Here is a 20,450-nt window from a genome sequence, read left to right on the forward strand (position 1 = left end):
CTTATAGTGTTTTTGTACATGTTTATGGAAAATATAAAATTTCTTGTGAATTCAGCTATACCATTTTGTCTCTAAATAAATGCTCCAAGGAGGTTTCGTGTCTTCTTTGCACTTAAAGTTTTTATATTTGGTCCATATTTTTTGAAGTTGACTTTTCAATATTTTAAAAATATTAATGATAGATTGTAATTTAATAACTTAACCAAAACCAAGTAACCTAATACAATTTTGATTTAAAAATGCTTGTAAAACTTATCCAAACTGAGATTTCAATGAGTAGCCTATATCTTTTTTCAAAAATTAATATTTTTATATTGGTTTATTTTTGTAAACACTCAAAAGAAAAAAAAATAAATTGCAGCAATATTTTAATTATTCTTCAGCGTTATGATTTTTGTAGTCTGTTTTTGTAGAAATGAAAGTTTATTATTTAGTGTGTTTAACTAACAGCTCTGACATCTCTTCTGATAATTCTCTTGAAATTGTGTGAGAATGACCAGTCACTGTAGTTAGTTAGTTGATGGAAGTTGTCGGGTAAAATTACAAAATAAAATGACACACAGCTCGTATTTGCCTAAAGAAATTGAACTTTAATTAAAAAAAAAACAAATAAACTGCATATAGGCTAATAATATGAAAATCTACAATTAAACAAAGCCTGAAAAACAAAAGAACATTAATACACCTTTTTTTTTACACTTAAACAATTAAATGAAATTACGAGATAAACTTAACTTAATTCTACATAGAATTTATACAAGGAATATCAGCTGAATCAACATATCAATTATAATAAATGACAAATACATAAACATACATATTTCAAATAATCATTTTGAAAATTTTTTGCATTAAAAATACGTGTCTAAAAACAGTTAAAATAACTAAATACAATATTATTCAAACAACAAGATTGAATACAAAAGCAATAAATATTACTAGAACAAATCACAGCATTAATTACAAAGAAGTCCAAAATCATAACTTCATTTCAGGAGTTATTTTCTTTAGATTAATTTAAGAAAAGTAATAAGAATTCAGTTCATGAATAGAATAAAAATTAATCTCTGCGATTAACAAATTACATTAAATTAAATTAAAGAGTTAAATTGCAATATAAACAAATTGTAATAAGTAATCACATAAATAGAATTCATTTAGCAAGTAAGCTTTCTTGAAAATGTTTAAGTTTCTTTGCCATTCTCATGTTAATGACTTCTTTTTTATAATTTGTAAAAAAATATAATACTTGATGGAGCAAAACAATATTTAACATTGATTAAAATTATTAACAACAGCAAGAATCTAACACATTGAAATTATGTGAAATATAAGAAGTTAGAATAACAAATTTTAGTACTTAACATAAACAAAGAAACAAAATTATAAATAATTATTGTCAAATGACTATAAAAAAATGTCTCATTAAAATGTTATTTTCCAAATGAAATCAAAAGATTGTGTAGTTACAAGAGTCAATGAAGTACAATAGAAAACATTGTTGAAAGTTGCGAAAATGTATATAGAATGTTATTAACCAACACATTCATGTTCATTAATATTTGTGTCATACATAATCTTTTATAATTCTGAGGTACTGTTCAAATACAGGTCGATTTGAAAATAACAATAGTTGGCATTAATAGCACATAAAACATGTTGCACATGAGAAATAATAACATAACCTTTATCTAAGCCACCTTTTGTGACTACACTTGATTGAAGAAATGGTTGTTTAAGCAGATCTTGAAATTCAAATGAATAATGTGCAATTAATTAAGTATTTCACAGATTTTACTAATAACAAAACTGTTTAATATCATAAATGATGAATGATTTGAATTTGCCTTAACCACACATAAATATTTGTAAAAGATGAACTCGCGAAATTACAGTTTATCCTTAGCGTAGTCTACAATGGCGTGTCAAAAAAAACATACAGTTTATGGCGTAAGATTAACATACAGTTTATCCTTGGCGTAGTCTACAATGGCGTATAAAAAAAAACAGAGGTAAAACTTTGTTTAGAAATTGAGTAATACAGAGCGTCTCAGATTTGTAGTAATGAGTTTGGAGAGAATTCTTCATCGATAAAATTGGCTGGTTTGTAGCAACTGAACCACTTTTCAATACTAGACGATATCTACTGAATTTGAAAATTAACTTAACAAAGAAACGAGGCAAAATAAAACATAGAAATCAGTGAAATCACGAAACACTGACGAGTAGAACAAGAAGAATATGGCGACAGAGAATTACCAACGTTTATGAAGGCATGAAGACGACGAGAGTATTAACACATTAAGCCAGAGAGAGAGAAGTGACCGAGTCCCAGGTCCACACACCATGAAAGTTTTTTGGACTGAAGAAAAAGTGGTGTGATGAGAAGAGGGGGGAAACAAACTAGGCAATAGACCGAAGAGAGTGTGTGTCGACAACAAGGGGTAGTATGCTGGTATTGGTAAGATAAAGAAATTAGCATAAACGGGAAGTTTGGGTAAGAAAGAACATAACAATGATTAATTTTATAAGCAAGCGGACCATTAAAAGAGTTATGTAAAACTGATAAATTGCTGAATACGAACAAGTAGAGGAAATGACTTGATCGCAGACAAAGAAAATTAGACTTCTAGGAACTTTGACGACATTAAAATTAGAGATAACAAAAACGGTTAAGACTAGTGTGGTTAAATAGAAATTGCTATTATGAAACATTGCGACCACAACAGATAAAATAATAAAAACATTATTGGAATAAAACAACTTTACGCATTGGCGTAAACAGAGGTGATACACCCAAAATGCTACAAGCAGCATCCAATTGTTCAATATTGAACAATTGGATGTGGAGCCATGTATTGTATTGCTCTTGGTCTTTGCATTCATATAGTTTTTTGTTCTGGTTAGAAAAAATACTTTTGAAGCAGTTTACACAAAGAGACTTTCCAGGAACTAAATTTAGATTTGAAAAAATGTGTTCTTGCTCTAAAGCTTGCTCTAATGTTATTTATCTTAGGTTTTTCTTAACTGGTTTTTTTATGAGTTCTCAAATGGTCATAACAGAACTATCCATACAGGTGACTGAATTTTGACAAAAACCTTTTTTCATGATATTTACAAACACTAGTGACATCTGAATTAAAACATAAAAAATAAGTTGTTGGTTTTCATCACTAAATTCACAAATGAGTTTAATGAGTTCTTTGGCACTGTTTCATACACTGTTTTATGACATTCTTCATTCACATAAATTCCTATAGAACATTGTTCTTCTGTTTTATGAAATTACTTGAAAATAATATAAAAATTTAACTGATTTTAAAATTTGCAAATATAATATTATTAAGTAAAACTTATTTATTTAATAAATACTTCTAAATGCAGGATGAAATTTGAGACACTTGGTAAAGATGTGAACAGATCACTGACTAATACCAGACTGACCAGTCTGTAACTGCAAAGCTAAATGATGCAACAAGCATAAATGAGCATGTTGCAACATGAATTTTCCTGTTCAATGGAAATGACTTCAAGCGCCTGTTATAACATGAACACTGCATTTGAATGGTTCAAACAAGTCTATTTCAACTATAGTAATAAGTATAAAAATATTAATGTTCCAAGAAGAGAAGAAACTCCCTTGGAGCACTTATTTAGTAATTCAAAATAGTATCGCTTTTAACAGGTTTTTCATGATTTTTGAGAGGTAATAAGTTTTTTTGGTGCAATACACAAGAAACTTTGTTATTTGCTATAAACATTTACAAAAACACTAACTTGTGCAAATTAAAAATTTTTATTACCAGCCCCATCAGAGTTATTATAGCTAAAATTTGAATTTAAAAAAAATTAGTTTTCAAAAATTCATAACAATTTAGGGGGTAAATTATCATTAATATTATTTATAGTTGAACTACTAACAAATTCCTACTCATAACAAAATAATTCAAACTGTGTTTACCATCCCTGCCTCTAGAAAATAATTTAAAAAAAAAATTAAATTTCACAGATTTTCATTTTCAACTTTTTGGTAATTTTTTCATAGAAAGAAGAGAGGTAGGTAAATAAATCACTGGACCAATCTTTTATCTTGAGAAAATATGAATAAATTGCTTTTTGTTTCATCCTTCCAGGACCAATAATTTTTTAGTTATGATTTTTTCTGTAAACCCTTACAATCACAGAAATGGGTGTGTGTACCATAACAAAAATGGCTGTCACAAGTAAACAGCTTAAATAATAAAAAAAAGAAGTTTTAAAGTCCTGAGACGTGTAGCAAACAAGTGGGTAAGTTTCAATATTTTTTAATTGGTCAAGCAACCAGCTTATGTGTTTTTGGGTCACTTAAAATGGATTGACCCCAGGAGTAATGGTTTTCAGTTTAAAGCTAGCTGTGGATGGTATTGGAAATTCATGAAAGGCAATTAGTGCAATATCAACATTACATAATCGATCTATGATTAAAGATACAATGCTGTTTCAGTCAAATTGGTTGGTAATGTCGATGAAGTTGCTGTATTCTTGGATATGCTACGAAATTACACAGTAACTGAGAAGGGACAAAAACAAGCAACGGTAAAAACAATTGGATATGAGAAAGTAACTGTTATGTTGAATGCTACTGCTGACTGGAATAAATTTTTGCAATATGTAATTCTGAACAGGAAATCTGCCAAAAGAAAGGTTCTGTGATGGTGTAATTGTTCAAGCTCAATGGAACGCCTGGATGACGAGCGATTTATTGCAAGGTTGCATTAGATTCAATTTTGCTGCAAAATTAAACTATTGTCAGCAGCTACAATTGTAGAATGGAGTTTGAAACCTAGAATTACTTGCCATCAGAAATAATTAAAAAGTCATTTTTGAGTGCTACTTGTCAAATGCATTGGATGGCTCTGAAGACGATGTAATTTGGAACTACAGTGATGCAAATGAATCTGACGATGATGACTCAACAACAATATAGAAAGCTAATGTGACACACTGTTTAATCATGGGAAATTACTGTGATTACTAATAAAATACTGTACTTATAAAGCTAAATATGTATGTAGCTAACTATATTACATTTGAGGTACTGTAATACAAATTATAATGTTAGTGCTTTCAATTTAGGTGTTTTAGTGTGTATTTGGATTACTTAATAAATTGTTGTAAGTAGCTACTATTTTATTTTTTATATTCATTTTTCAAAATAGGAAGAACTTAATGAATTATACTGATATGTACAAAATATTTATATGACTTAGCCTAATTTATAATAAATAAATTATACAGTATTTTAATATTTCTATTTTTTCCAGAAATTATCTACTAAATTTAGGGTGTGTCTTAAATTTGAAGAACTACGGTGTATTTACTGTCTCATGAAAAGTAGAACATACAAACATGTCTATGATGACATCATACAGATGTCTGTGTTGCCTACTACAAAGTTTAAAATCGTATTCAATAGAGCTTCTTATTTGTCTATACTGTGTGTTGTGTCTTACAGAGTTAATAGTGTTTTGCTATATATAGCAAATATATATCCATCAATTCTTTATAATAAAAGAGTGATTTTTCTCATTTTTATTTGCTACAACATGGCTTTTACTAAAGTTCATGGGTGTTCAAATCATCCAGACAATTTTTGTTATGTCTGTGGTAAATTTACACCTAAATCTCAAAGAAAGACTATTTCTGAATTGATAAAATTATTATTATTTTTGATTGTGTGCTCTTGGATCAAGAAAAATCTGGCTGCCTCATGTTATTAGCATATTGTGCTCAGTAACTCTATGGTTGAAGATGAAATGACAAGCCATACCATTTGCTGTATCAGTGGTTTGACGTGAATCTAAGGATCACTTCACTGACTGCTACTTTTTTTAATTATATGTGAATTTTCATTCAAAAATAGAAAGTTCATAAATATGCAGATGTATCTCAGCTCTAAAGCTAGTACAAATGGAGAGGATTTTCCTGTAACTGTACCACCATCTAATTCAACCTTGCTAGAAGAACGATCTGAAAATGAAACAGATGGTGTAGAGAATGTTAAAGAATTTCTTTCTGTATCTGTTGAGATCTCTCATTTAATTCAACAGCATTGAATAATCAACTTAATGATTTAGTTTGCAATTTAAAGTTGTCAAACCAGCAAGCTGAACTTCTGGGCTCTTGACAGCCACAGAGGAATCTTTTAGTGGAAAAAACAAAAGTAAGTATGTTTAGAACATGAACATCTTTCAACCTATTTTACTATGAAAAGTTCATTGTGTGTTTGTACTGATGTCTATGGCCTATGAAAGAGCTTGGAATTCAGTATATTCCTTTAGAATGGAGTCTTTTTATTGACTCTTCTAAAGTTAGCATGAAAGCACTTTAATGGTAACAAACAGCTATTGATTCCATTAGCTCATGCAATTGACGTGAAAGAAACGTATGAGACTATAGCATCAATATTAGAAGTACTAAAGTACAAAGGCATATGTGGCAAGTTTGCAGTGATCTGAAAGTTACGTTGGCGTCTTGGTGTACAAGGTGGGTTTATGAAATACTGTTGTTTTCTGTGTCTTTGGGACACTTGTCTGTGTCATTACCATTAGTGGCAAAAGAATTGGTCATTGTGGGAGAACTTTGTGGCTGGTGAAAAAAATTTAAAGCATTTATATCATTAACTGAGAGTGGTAAAATCATACTGCTGCCACTTTACGTAAAATTTTTACTTGTGAAAAATTTTGTAAAGGCGCTAGACAAAGATGGACCAGGATTTAATAATTTAAAAATTAAATTTTCCTAAATTGAGTGAAAGCTCAAGGAGAGTATGTTTATCAGTTTGCAAATCAAGAAACTGCTTAAGAACTCAACTTTTTTTATGATAAACTTAATGAATGTGAACTAGCTGCATGGAAGTTCTTCAAATATGTTAGTTGTTTTTTACGCAACAGAAAGATGGAAACTATGTTTTTTTTTGTCAACAAGCTGTTAGAAAACTACAAATGTTTAGATGTAGGATGTCATTAAAAATTCATTTCCTACACTCCCACCTAGACTTTTTCCCTGAAAATTTGGGCTCTGTCAGTGATGAGCAAGGAGAGTATATCCATTAGGATATTCTGACCATGGAGCATCATTATCAAGGAAGATGGGATCGTGGAATGATGGGTGTTTATTATTGGTTTTTGTTTAGAGAAACTGATCAAACATCATACAAGCGAAAAAGTTTATCAGCATATTTTAAAAATTAAAGTTAAGATGATTCCAAGTGATTTAAACTTTTAAAAACTGTTATTTTAAAGACATTTCCAATGATTTAGATTTTTAGAAACTGTTAATCTGTGTATGAATAAATAAAAATTTAATTGATTTAAACAAATTTTAAATGAATACAAATAAATAATAATCTGTTTTTTAATATTGATTTCACAGCGATTATGCATTTATTGGTAAATAAATCATATGTATTTATAAAACATGATGAAATACATACATGAAACAGATACATGAAAAATGTTTTTTTATTGACTAGTGTTAATGCTAAATGTACAAATTATATATGACTTATGAATAACAAGGGAGATATTTAAACTAAATACAATAATTAACATACAAAATAGTAACAGAAAACAACAAAAATGAAGGTTCTTTTGTTTGGCTGTGAAATTCTGAAAAAGTACCAGAAGAATAGTTTACTTATGTAAAAAAATAACTAAATAAAATCAATACAATGTAAAACAAAATAGTTTTATATGTGTTTATAATAACTATATGTAAAAATAATATGTGTGCCGGTTAGCACACAAGTACTCAAATATAATTTGTCAAAATCTGATGTGGACACTACGTGACTTCCTTGTATACCTATTAAATTACATCTACTCCTTTTTTTAAAATGAAAAGTACATAAAACTTTATTTCATTAATAATTTCAGATATTTTTTGATATTTTTTTTTTATTTGTTATTACTGAATTATTAATTGTAAAATGTTTTTTACAATCAAGAGGTTAATAACACTGATAAACATAATTTTTGTTTCCTAACTTGTGATACATGATTTTTATCTGTTTTTTGATGCTGAAAACGAATATGAACTCAGAATCTTTCTATCACCACCATTTTTGACAAATTTTTAATTTTAATTAAAGGATGTTTTCATTTTTCAACATGTAGTTAGCATTTTAAACTTTATTAAATTTAACTCCAAATAGGAAAACTAGTATTTATGAGCCCTTAGTTGAATCCAAAAAATATTTTTATCCCCTCTCAATATCAAGCTAGAACTAATAAAAAATTTTGTAAAAGCAATGAAGAAGGATAGTTGTCCTGTATTTTTATACATCAGGCAGAAATTTCCGAATGTAAGTGAAAGAAAAATTAAAGAAGGAATATTTTTTGGTCCTCAAATAAGAGAGTTGGTAAAGATGTTGTATTTAACTCATGTTAAATAATGTAGAAAGTGCTCAGCTAGGGTTTCATTTAAAGACATTGCAAAACTTTTCTCGGCAAGCAAAAATTACCATTGTATTGTTAATCAACTTCTTACTTTATACAGAGCTATGGCATGTAATATGTCTTTGAAAATATATTTCCTCCACTCACATTTGGATTTTTTCCCGGACAACCTCAAAGTGACAAACACTGTGAACGTTTCCACCAAGACATTTCAGTGATAGAAACTGCTATAAAGGGAAATGGAATACTAACATGGTAGCCGATTTACTGTTAGACATTAATTTGGGATGTGTCTGAGGCTATTTATAAAAGAAAAGCATGAGCGAAATCATTCAAACACAGGTATGGCCGTACAAAATTATAAATCTAACTGATTTTAACTATATTTTCCCGTAATTGTTTTTGAAGCGTAATATTTTTAAAACTAAGGGTGATAGACAAATTGTATTTACTGATCTGTAATGTAAGCAAAAAAGCAATTCAAGAAATGGTATCTCACTTAAAGAAACATTAAAAAATTTATTTTGTCTATCAGTGTAGTTATTAATAAATCAATATATTTAAATTAAAAAAAAAAGAAGAGGAGATTGAAGTCTAATTTGAATCGATGTGCCTTCCCCTTGTAAGATAAAAATATTTCATTAATTAAAATTTTATGTGGCTATAACTCTTGTACCAATAAAAATTAGTACCACTTATGATATATCATTGAAAAGCTGTCAGTAAGGGCTTATTACTGCAGTTAAGAAAGAGTCTAAAATGTAAATATTAATCTCAACATCCTACGACTAATAGTTTTTGAGTTATGGGAGATACATATGTACATACATATGTCAAAACTAGTCAAATGGATTCAGGGATGGTCAAAATGGATATTTCCGTTGAAATCTGAGAACTGAAATTTTTTGTAATCACAATACTTTGTACAAGGAAGTAAAAATGATTGTTGATATTTTTAACATCGAATGGGATTTGATAACAGCTAATGAGAATAAAGACTTTTGTAAATATGGATTTTACCTTCTCTTGTATGTAGATTTTGAACGTTAAAATTTAATAAAATATGAAAAGTCTTGTAAATAATTCAAAATTTGCTGTTTTTCTCTGGCATGACTCTTCTCTAGTTTGTTTACATTTCATTTCAGAAGTTACAACTTTTTAATGTCATATTTTTTAATTTACACGTTTCCATACTCTATCAGAAGAAAAAAGGAGAAAAATTGTTGGTAATAAATTACAATGTAGGAAAGCAACTTTCTCAATTTTACAAAAGAACTTTGGCAGATCCAATGCAAGTTCACTTGTCAAGAGACTAGTTATGTGAATAATTTAACCAGATGTTCTAGATACTTATATATAGAATTGTTCTTGGTTGACAATGTTAATCTTAAAGTTAGCGTGCAAATGATTTTATTTGTTTAAGTTCAAAATGAACTTTTTAAAAGTATAATCTTATTTGTTTATCAAAATTTATTAATGATTTATGTGCTTTGTGAATTTTTTTCAGATCGAGCATATAGAAAACGACGTAGGTTATCAGAAAATCAAGAGATAGAAGGTAGATTGGAAACACTTATACTTAGAGTTGGTGAAAAGGTAAGGCAATCAATCCATCCCCCTATGTATGTTGATTATGAATTATCATTTTTATTCATTGTTTTACATGAGAAAATGTGGTTAATCTTTAAGAGTTTGAAATAAGAATATTCACTTTCTAGTTTGTAGAATCATTGTGTTGTTGTTTGTTGTGCTTGTTAAAACAACTTTAATTGAAAAAAATCAATATTTATTGTTTTTATCAAATTATTGTTTTAATTTTTCCCTTTTAAGAGTAGAGGTATTTATGGATGTATAAGGAAATTATTAAAACAAATTTTACTTATTTTTTAAAACTGATTTTGAACTTTTTTACAAAAAAATTATGTTGCTTCCAACTACTATGGTTGTTGGCCATTACTATTACCACCAGCAGACAGTAACAGTTAACATCGTTAAAAATACACTGCACTCAGTGTTTTTAAATTTGCTTGTCTGTGGAAACTGGTTTCTTTCATGATTCTCAAAGTTTAGTATCATGGCCGTTGGTACTGTGTGAAATATAGTCAGTAGTATACAATCTTGTTTATATTACTTGATTTTAGTCAAGCATTTTCTTATAAATTTATTTCTAGCATTATTATATTATCTGCATGTTTTCATACCCCCAAAAATACACAATTCCACTTAATTTGGCTCATATTCATAAAAAATCATGAAAATCAACACGAATATTACAAAAAATTCAGATGTTCTTTTTGAAGATTGTATACTCTCTGTAATTGCATTGATAATGTTTACAGAAGGATCATATTCTGTAAATTTGGCAGGTGCAAAAACAGTGCTATTTAAGTACCTCATTAAAGGAAGAGAATAATTTCTTTTTTAGATCTGTGTCTTTTTGGTTCCAGTTGACAAATGTAAGCATGAAGAATTTTGTTTTGAAGTGTACAGCTTGCTGCCTAGTCCATAAAACAGATTATGAGGTGTGGGTATTAAATAACTTGACTAATGCTGCTACAGAAGAACTGCACGTGTGCCAAATTCGTACAACAGACAGCTGTGTAGCATGAAGCCTTCTGTTATGATTGTTGCCACTCCAGTTGAGACAATATTATTAGTCTGTACTTATTGGTCATATTAGTCTGGCCGTGGTCTTCATTTGGATAACATTTGTTTTGCTGAAAAGATGTGCTTTATTAGAGCAAAGAATTGTCATGAAATTTCATATGAAATTTGGAAAAACCGCTACTGAAACTTGTTTTATTAAAAAAAATATATAGCAATGAATGTTTATCACATGCGTGGGTTTTTGAGTGGTTTAAGCATTTCCAAGATGGCTGAGAAGATGTTGAAGAAGGTGTTTATCTGGGTTGCACTTCCACTTCAGAAATGGATAAAAATATTGAAAAAATTGGTAATCTGATCCGTTCTGATCATCTTTTTAACTATTCTTGTCTTTATTAAAAGTCCTTGCTCAACTCCGTGAAAAAATAAGAAACAAATGACCTGAATTGTGGAAAGATGAGTAATGGGTTCTTCATCAGGTCAATGTACCAGCCCGTGCTCCATTATTTGTCAAGACGTTTCTAGCCAAGTATAACATCTCAGTGTTAGACCATCCACCTGACTCGTCTGACCTGGCACCATGTGACTTATCTGTTCCCCAAAGTCAAATCTGCATAAAAGGAACAAGATTTCAGACTGTTGAAGCTGTGAAAGAAAAAGCGGCACGTGTCATGGAAGAGCTCACAGAAGACTTCGAGCACTGTTTTGAACAATGGAAATTTTGCATGGAGTGTTGTATGGATAGCGGAGGGGTGTACATTGAAGGGGATAACTAAATAGTATAAATTTAAAATAAAATTTTTAGAGCATTAGTATTGCTATTTAATAGCCACACCTCGTATAAATTTTATATTAAATTATATATTTTTACCCTATGAAGTATAGGTAGAATAACTGATTGATTGATTCGTCAACGCCCAGCAAACAGTACTGAAGATAAATTGATGAAAATTTGTATACATGTTCTTATGATGTAAGTACACATTATGAAATGTGTACAATTTTTCTCACAGTTTTTTTTAAATTTGAGTTTAAAGGGTTAAAATGGAATAACAGTGAAATTCAATAGTCTTTTTTTAATTTCTCAGTAAAAACTGAAGATAACAACTGGATATTTGGTGTGTGTAATTTTCATGAGAATGTGTAAAAACTAATTTCTAGGTATTTTGAAATTCTGAGTTTAAAAGGTTAAAATTGGATTTTGAATATTTTTTAAACCTGGCTATTTTTTTAAATTTCCTGGTAACAAAAGAAGATATCAACTTGACTTTTGGTGTGTGCAATTTTCATTTAAATATCTAAAAATCAATTTCTAAATTTATCAATGTTGAAAGGGGTGAAGAAAGGTAAAAAAAATTTGAACAATTCTTACATATTTTTCTCATTTCTGATTATACTAAACAAGGTATCCACTAGATTGGAGCTTGCAAATATTCTTCAGATAAATATATCTAAACACCATTTTTGGTTTTTTTTAAATTTTGATTTTTTAAGGGGTGCATGGTGTACGGTGAGGTGGATCAACCAGCACAACCACTGTTACTGTATGACGCAACTGGCAGCATCTGCCTCCAGTTACTTGATAAAAAATATAAGATAAATGTAATTAAAAAAAAAGAAAAAAGAGAAACCAAGTATGGTTACTTCCTAGTGGTGTTTGTACGTTAACAATAACTGGGCAAAGTACATTTTTACCCTATGAAGTACAGGTAACCAGTTATAACTAATATTTGTAAAATGGAGGCCGACCATTTTGAAACCCACAAAAATTGTTTAAAGTTAAGGCCTGTACTGCCCAAACTGTTGCTGTGAAGAAATTACAATACACTGATAGTTTTTGTAAATTGAGGCTTTAATTTATTATTATTATTTTCAAAAAACATGTAATGAACACGTGAGGGGGGGGGTCCAGACAGCACCTCTTCATTTGTCACTTTATCCACCCATCTGAGTTTTAATATTCTCCTGTAGCACCACATTTCAAAACTTCTAATCGTTTCTTCTTAGGTACTCCGATCGTCCAAGTTTCACTTACATATAAAGCTATGCTCCAAACTTATACTTTCAAAAATCTTTTCCTGACGTTTAAATTAATTTTTGTTGTAAATAAATTATATTTCTGACTGAAGGCTCGTTTCGCCTGTGCTATTCGGCATTTTATATCTATCCTGCTTCATCTATCGTTAGTAATTCTACTTCCCAAATAACAAAATTCTTCTACCTCCATAATCTTTTCTTTTCTACTTTTACATTCAGTGGTCCATCTTCGTTATTTCTACTACATTTCATTACTTTCGTTTTGTTCTTGTTTAATTTCATGTGGTAATTCTTGCGTAGGATTTCATCCATGCCATTCATTGTTTCTTCTAAGTCTTTTTTACTCTCAGCTAGAATTACTATGTCATCATCAAATCGTTGCATCTTTATCTTTTCACCTTGCATTGTTACCCTGGATCTAAATTGTTCTTTAACATCATTAACTGCTAGTTCTATGTAAAGATTAAAAAGTAACAGGGATAGGGAACATCCTTGTCAGACTCCCTTTCTTATTACGGCTTCTTTCTTATTTTCTTCAGTTATTACTGTTGCTGTTTGGTTTCTGTAAATGTGCAATTCTTTTTCTGTCTGTATGTGAATCCTAATTTTTTTAAAATGCTGAACATTTTATTCCAGTCTACATTATTGAATGCTTTTTCTAGGTGTATAAGTGCCAAGTATGTTGGTTTGTTTTTCTGTAATGTACCTTCTACTATTAATCTGATCGCTGAAATTGCTTCCCTTGTCCCCATACTTTTCCTAAAACCAAATTGGTCTTCTCCTAACACTTCTTCCACTCTCCTCTCAATTTTATATAGAATTCTAGTTAAGAATTTTGATGCATGAGTAGTTAAGCTAATTGTTCTGTATTCTTCACATTTATGTGTTCCTGCTTTCTTTGGTATCATGACTATAACACATTTTTTGAAGTCTGATGGAACTTCCCCCTTTTCATAAATATTACACACCAGTTTGTATAATCTATCAGTCACTTCCTCACCTGCACTGCACAGTAATTCTACAGGTATTCTGTCTATTCCAGGAGCCTGTTGGCCATTCATATCTTTTAATGCTCTCTTAAATTCAGATCTCAGTATTGTTTCTCCTTTTTCATCTTCTTCGACACTTCCTCTTCTTCCTTTACCAATGATCATTTATTTTTCTTTCCACTTTTCTTTAATCCACTCTTCTTAACTGTTGATAGTTCCTTTTACTTCTTCATCACTAGCATTTTTATATTATCTACGTTCATCCATCAGCTGCAATATATCCTCTGAAATCCAAGGTTTTCTATCAGTTCTCTTTGTTCCGCTGAAGTTCATTTCTGCTGATTTAAGAATTTCCTTTTTAACATTCTCCCATTCTGCTAGATTTTCTACCTTATCGTTTTTACTCAGACCTTTTGCAATATCCTCCTCCAAAATCTTCTTTACCTCCTCTTCCTCAAGCTTTCTAAATTCCACCGATTTATCTGACAATGAAATGTAGATTGGGGTTTAAAATCCTGAAGAAAAGGTGTCACTAAATTATGGTCGCTATCATTATCTGCTACAGGGTAAGCTTTGCAGTCGACGAGTTGATTTCTAAATCATTTCTTAACCATGATTTAATCTATCTGATACCTTGCAGTATCACCTGGCATTTTCATGTGTATATTTTTCTGTTATGATTTTTAAACTGGATGTTGGCAATTACCAAATTATACTTCGTGCAAAACTCAATTAGTCAGTCCCCTCTTTCATTCCTTTTGCACAGCCCTTATTCACCCACTATATTTCCTTCAAAGGCAAGGAATTGCCTTTGAATTCCTTGAATTTATTATTAAATTTTCATCCCCTTTTATGTGTTTAATTACTTTGTCAATTTCTTTGTGTACACACTCGACCTCATTATCATCATCATGGGCGCTTGTTAGCATGTAGATGTTAACAATCGTCGGTGTAGGTTTTGATTTTATCCTTATTACAATGATTCTATCGCTATGCATTTTGAAATACTCTACTCTCTTCCCTGTTTTCTTGTTCATTTTGAAACCTATTCCTCCGACTCGTAGAATGTTATTTTTTAATTTTCTGGTTACCCCTTCCTTAGTAGTCCCCATCCGGAGATCTTAATGGGGGGGGACTAGTTTACCTCCGGAATATTTTACCAAGGAAGGCGCCTCCATCTTTGTTATATGAAAATGCAGAGAGCTACATTCTCTTGGGAAAAAAAGCAGCTGTAGTTTTCCATTGCTTTCAGCTTCACAGTACTCAAAAGATTGAGTAATGTTGATATGGCTGTTTAAGTCGTCCTGACCTACACCCTTAACAACTACTGAAAGAGCTGCTGCCCTCTTTCAGGAATTGTTATTCCTTAGTTTGGCTCTCAACAGATACTTCTCTGATATGGTTGCATCTTCGGTCCAGCTACTCTGTATCACTGAGCACTCAAGCCCCCTCACCATCGGTAAGGTCTCTCATGATTCATAGAGGGAGATTTTCAGTTTGTAGATTATTTAATTAATCACTTGGTCAACATTGCTTATAACCCAGCCTAACTTTTTTTTTTTTTTTTTAGTGGAAACATTTATAAACCTTTTCCACCAGTTTAAATACATTTCATATTATAATCTGTGTCTTCTGCCTAAGTAATTTATTATATTTTGGGCAGTAATACTTGACTGATAAAACTATTAATAATGATTTGTATAAAGATTAATTACATTATTTTTAATGGTAATTGGTATAAAATAATGTAATTTATAAAAACAGTATTATAAATGTTTTATTTATTATTTTTTAAATATTCAGTAAATTAACAGTTAAATCAGTATAAACTGGTGAAACATTTTCAGACCAAATAAAAAATCGAAATAAGAGGAAATTAAAGCATTTTCATGTCAGTATCTTTAGAACTACCTATCAAGTACAAATATTTTTCTGTTATCATTCATTCAGTTTACTAATTATAGTCTAATTACAACCCACTAATACTGTTTACAGATTTCATATTTGATATTAGTCATAAAAATATGAATCTGAATCATAGAATCACTTCCATTAATTACTTTTTAATAATAGAATTTATAATTAAATTTATTTTATCAAAATCTGAGATAATAGAATTGACAATTTAGCATAAATGTTATGCGAAGTAATTGGCATATAAAGAACAGTTACTTATCCTCAGTGTTCAGTACAATTCATTCTCTTTAGAAAAAAATTCCAGGTTAAAGATCCAAATTTTATGGATAGAAGTAATAAATAAAATTAAAATCTTCAGTGGAAGGAAGTAATATTTCCTCAGTTCTCTAAATAAAAAAATAATCTTAAAATTTATTTTTTTAAATTAAAAAAAAAAATTATAGAAATTATTCATAATGGTTTACTGAATACATCATTACTGAATTAAAAAAAAAAAACAAAAAAAAACAGTACCACCAGAAACAAGAACGTTGCATGCAATCAGGAGTTTAGTATAGTACAACTAACTCATGATCTTTTCCAACATCGATTCCTGAATTTCCATCTCAGAAAAAAATAAAAAACTGGTTGTTATGATTTTGAGTATTTTATAATTTTTTAAAAGTACTTTAAAATAAAATATTTTATTTACTTCAGTATTTTGTAGCAGAAGTTATAAAAGGAAACTGAGAACATATTATGCAAATATTGTAAACACAGCAGATAAAAATCATAAAAGCCACTGATTTATTTTTTTAATTTATATGGTAGCAGATAACATTGCTGAACATGTTGCAAAATTAAAAGAATCTCTTCATTCCCGCAAACTGTATTTAGTGAAATTGATAAAAATTGGAAGATATTATAAATTTATTTTATTTATTTATTACTCATAATAACATTACTGAAAAAAAATTATTGTTAGTTACTATCTTTTCAGCTATTCGTTTATAGCTGATATATTTTTAAATAATTAGTGGTATAAATTAAGATAAAACAAATAAAAAAAATTACTTTATTTTAATATTTTTCAATTGCAGTTTATGAAATAGCTACTTATGATTACAATGTGGAAAGTATGAAGATATTATTGCATAATTGTGCTGTTCGTCGCTCCACAAGTACATTTGTGATAAATGCAGAATTCTTACTTATGTATTTTTTTATTTATTTATATAGTCATGTATGATATGTGATGTTTTCAAAATGGAGTTTAACACGGTTAAATTGTATAGAGTAGGCTCTAGAATAATAAATAATAGAATAGTTAAGCTACATCTGTTTCTATAAAAAAAATATTTTCTACGTTAATTGCTAATCAAAATTAATTTGTCTCATGTAAAATTTTTTACATTCTTAAAAGTGATAATATTGCGATAAGAAGAATTGAATGAAATTACACAAAAAATACAAATTAATGAATTTACAAGTTTTTTTCTCTACCAGTGTTAGTTTTAAATGTGACTCGCAAAAACAAAACATAAAAGCCATGCTTATTTTTTCTTTCTACACTAACAGTTATTGAATTGAGGATGTTAAAAACAAACAATATGACACAAAAATAATATTGATTTCAAAAGGTATTTTAATTTTTATCATAAAAAACATAAAAAGAGTATTTATTAAAACTGTACAATTGTTAGAACATAGCAGTTATTTGTATTGGTGTACAGTACTATTTCTACCATATTTATAATAATTTACAATGATTAGGTTACATTTTTGATTTCAGAGTACTTCATCATTGGAAAGTAATTTAGAAGGATTGGCAAGTGTATTAGAAGCTGATTTATCTACATTTAGAGCAAAGGTTCTTAGAATCCTTACAGAATGTGCAATCAAAATGCCAGAGAAATGTACAATTTATAGTACTTTAGTGGGTCTTCTAAATGCCAAAAATTATAATTTTGGTGGAGAGGTGTGTACATTTGTTATTTATTGTTTTACTAAGGAACTACACATTATTCCACTATTAAATTCCTAGAGCACATTCATTGCATTTTTGTGCGCGCGTGCGAGTGAGATGACACTGAACTGCAATGTGTGCTTGCTTGTCATAGGTCATGTCTTGCACTACTTGCCTGCCTTGTTGCTTACAGTTCAGTTAAGACTTTGTATCCAGTCTTTTCATTTACAGGTTTATTTTTAGATAAGTGTTGTGATCCATATAATAAATATTTTATTTAACTTTGTGAATGTGGTAGATGAATTTGTCACATCGTCTTTGATTTGCAATAAGGTGTGGCAGGTGAAGAAGTCTCATTTATTGTAGTATATGTGACATTTTCTGCTGATTTAAAAGGTGGTTTATTTATATAAAATAGCCATACTCGGACGCATAATATATTTATTCTTACGTTATTTTGCTAGTTTGTTTTTGTATTTAAATATATTCCTTTTTGGTCTACATATGAAAACATTACGAATAATGAGGGAGGTAAAACAAATTTAATTTTTGAAGTGGTTGTTAAAAAAAAGATCAAAATTTTGTAAGTTATGTTTACGTTTTAATCATATTTGATGAAAAATAACTGTAATGAGATTGTTTCGTTGTTAACAGTACTTACACCCGCAGGTATTAAACATATATTTAACTGGTCCTTACTCAATACCATAAGGCATTACTTTGTATTGTATGCCAGTAGTGTAGAAGAAAGAATATGAAAAGTAATGATTCATTATGTGTAATTATAAAGATGTTATCCAAGAACCTTAGCATCAGAATAGAGATTGACTTGGCTTTGCCCTTGTAGAAAAATTTGTATATGTTTCCTTTTAAAACAATTTTTTACTTACTGGATCTTTTAGCAATTATAATGAAGGACTAAAATTATGTTAATCTATTTCTATTTTTATTCTTATATTGATGAAACAGGCTATTAGTGTAGAAGTTTCACTGACATAATTAAAAAATTATGTTTTGTATAATTTAATTTGATTTTGTCTAAATTTATTGCTTAAAGAAAATGATTAAAATTTTATTTATTTTTAATTGTATATTATAGCCTTGTATAGTTAGCTTTATTAATGTTCAGTGATTTTTGGTGCCCCTGCTTTAAAATTCCTGTTATGTACTTTTATAATTGTAGTTATTTTTTCAAAATTTTATGAAAATTATATGCTGGCTAATTGGATATTGCAGCCATATGCTGGGAAATCCTTACCAAACTTGCTCCATGAAGAGGGTTAATCAGTTTTTACAGTTTTTTGTATCCACTGTCGACTGGTTATTACTAAAACAAAAAGTTGATAAAGCAGATTTATCTTCTAATAAATATAAAATTCTTGTATTAAAAGCAATTCTTGTAATAAAAGCAAAGGTATGATCTATTTTTGTGTAAAATTTTGGCTTCTGCTATTTATCAGCAATTTTTTATTTATTAGTAATTACATACTGGAAATAGCCTCATTCTACAGTAGGATGATAAGTAAAACATTTTGAATTCTGTCAACATGCGAGTGCTTCTAAAAAGGTAATTCTTGCAACCTGCAAAAAAATCATGTGAAGCAGGCAGAGAAACTTGGCTATTGGCAAAAAATACTTCATATTTCATCCTTGCAGGGAAATGCCTGTGGCTGAGTTGTAGCAAACAAAGTGTATGTGATAATGATGCAGGGATGATGATTATTCATAGTGTTTCACTTTAAAACAGCTGTAAAAATCAGTATGAGATCTGAACTGTATTTTTACTCGTGTGTACTCTTTTCTATCGGACTACAAAGATTCCTAGGAGTTTTAATTCTTAGTTCCTTCAACCACTTTTGTGCAAACTGTTGTTAGTAGTAAAATGATAATAAAATGATATCCTTAAGGTAATATTATTTTTAAAATGTTTATTTTAATTTGGAAAAAAGCTTTTTTCCCCTGAACTCTACTGAGAACTGAAATTTTAATTTTAAAAAAAGGCCTGAAATTGTAATTTAAAAAAAAGGCCTATTTGAACATTGGGCAAAATCAAATTATTAGATGTCATATAAAATTTGTTCTTAAATGTGTTTAAATCTTAATTTTTTATGTAGTTAAACAAATTTAGAAAATTTTTAATTTTCAATATTGGGAAAATATATAAACAGTTTATTACTAACTTTTTGTAACATCTACAGATTGTCTTAAAATAAGCTGCAACTTGTAATAAAACAAGCTTTAATTTCATTTAAGATGCTGTTGATTGCCATATTGTTCATTAATTGTTTATTTTTTTTTAATAGAAAAGTAAAAGATTAAATGTGGTGTAAAACTCAACTTTTACTTTCCTGTTTAGCGCTATAGCAAAGCTGTAGCTGTAGAAGGGAGAGTATTGTTATCGATCCAATTTGGGCATAAGTAGTTTTTACCAGATCTTGACGTTTTGACACCTAAGGAACCCAAAAAAATTCCTTTCGGCACACTGGAAGGCAGAGGTAGATTTCACCGGGGCAAAATAGG

At 29.3% G+C, this 20,450-nt stretch overlaps 1 protein-coding gene across 1 annotated transcript in view; it reads left to right on the plus strand.

Moving 5' to 3' along the window:
• The window catches only part of Cbp80 (Nuclear cap-binding protein subunit 1), a 152,319-nt gene that overhangs the window by 5,774 nt on the left and 126,095 nt on the right, over positions 1-20,450 (plus strand). Inside the window, exons 2-3 of the mRNA XM_075375264.1 lie at positions 9,946-10,034; positions 17,757-17,942. Coding sequence (XP_075231379.1) covers positions 9,946-10,034; positions 17,757-17,942 — 275 coding nt within the window. The remainder of the gene's footprint in view (positions 1-9,945; positions 10,035-17,756; positions 17,943-20,450) is intronic.

The sequence above is a fragment of the Lycorma delicatula genome, chromosome 1, assembly GCF_047948215.1.
Source record: "Lycorma delicatula isolate Av1 chromosome 1, ASM4794821v1, whole genome shotgun sequence".
NCBI classification, from domain to species: domain Eukaryota; kingdom Metazoa; phylum Arthropoda; class Insecta; order Hemiptera; family Fulgoridae; genus Lycorma; species Lycorma delicatula.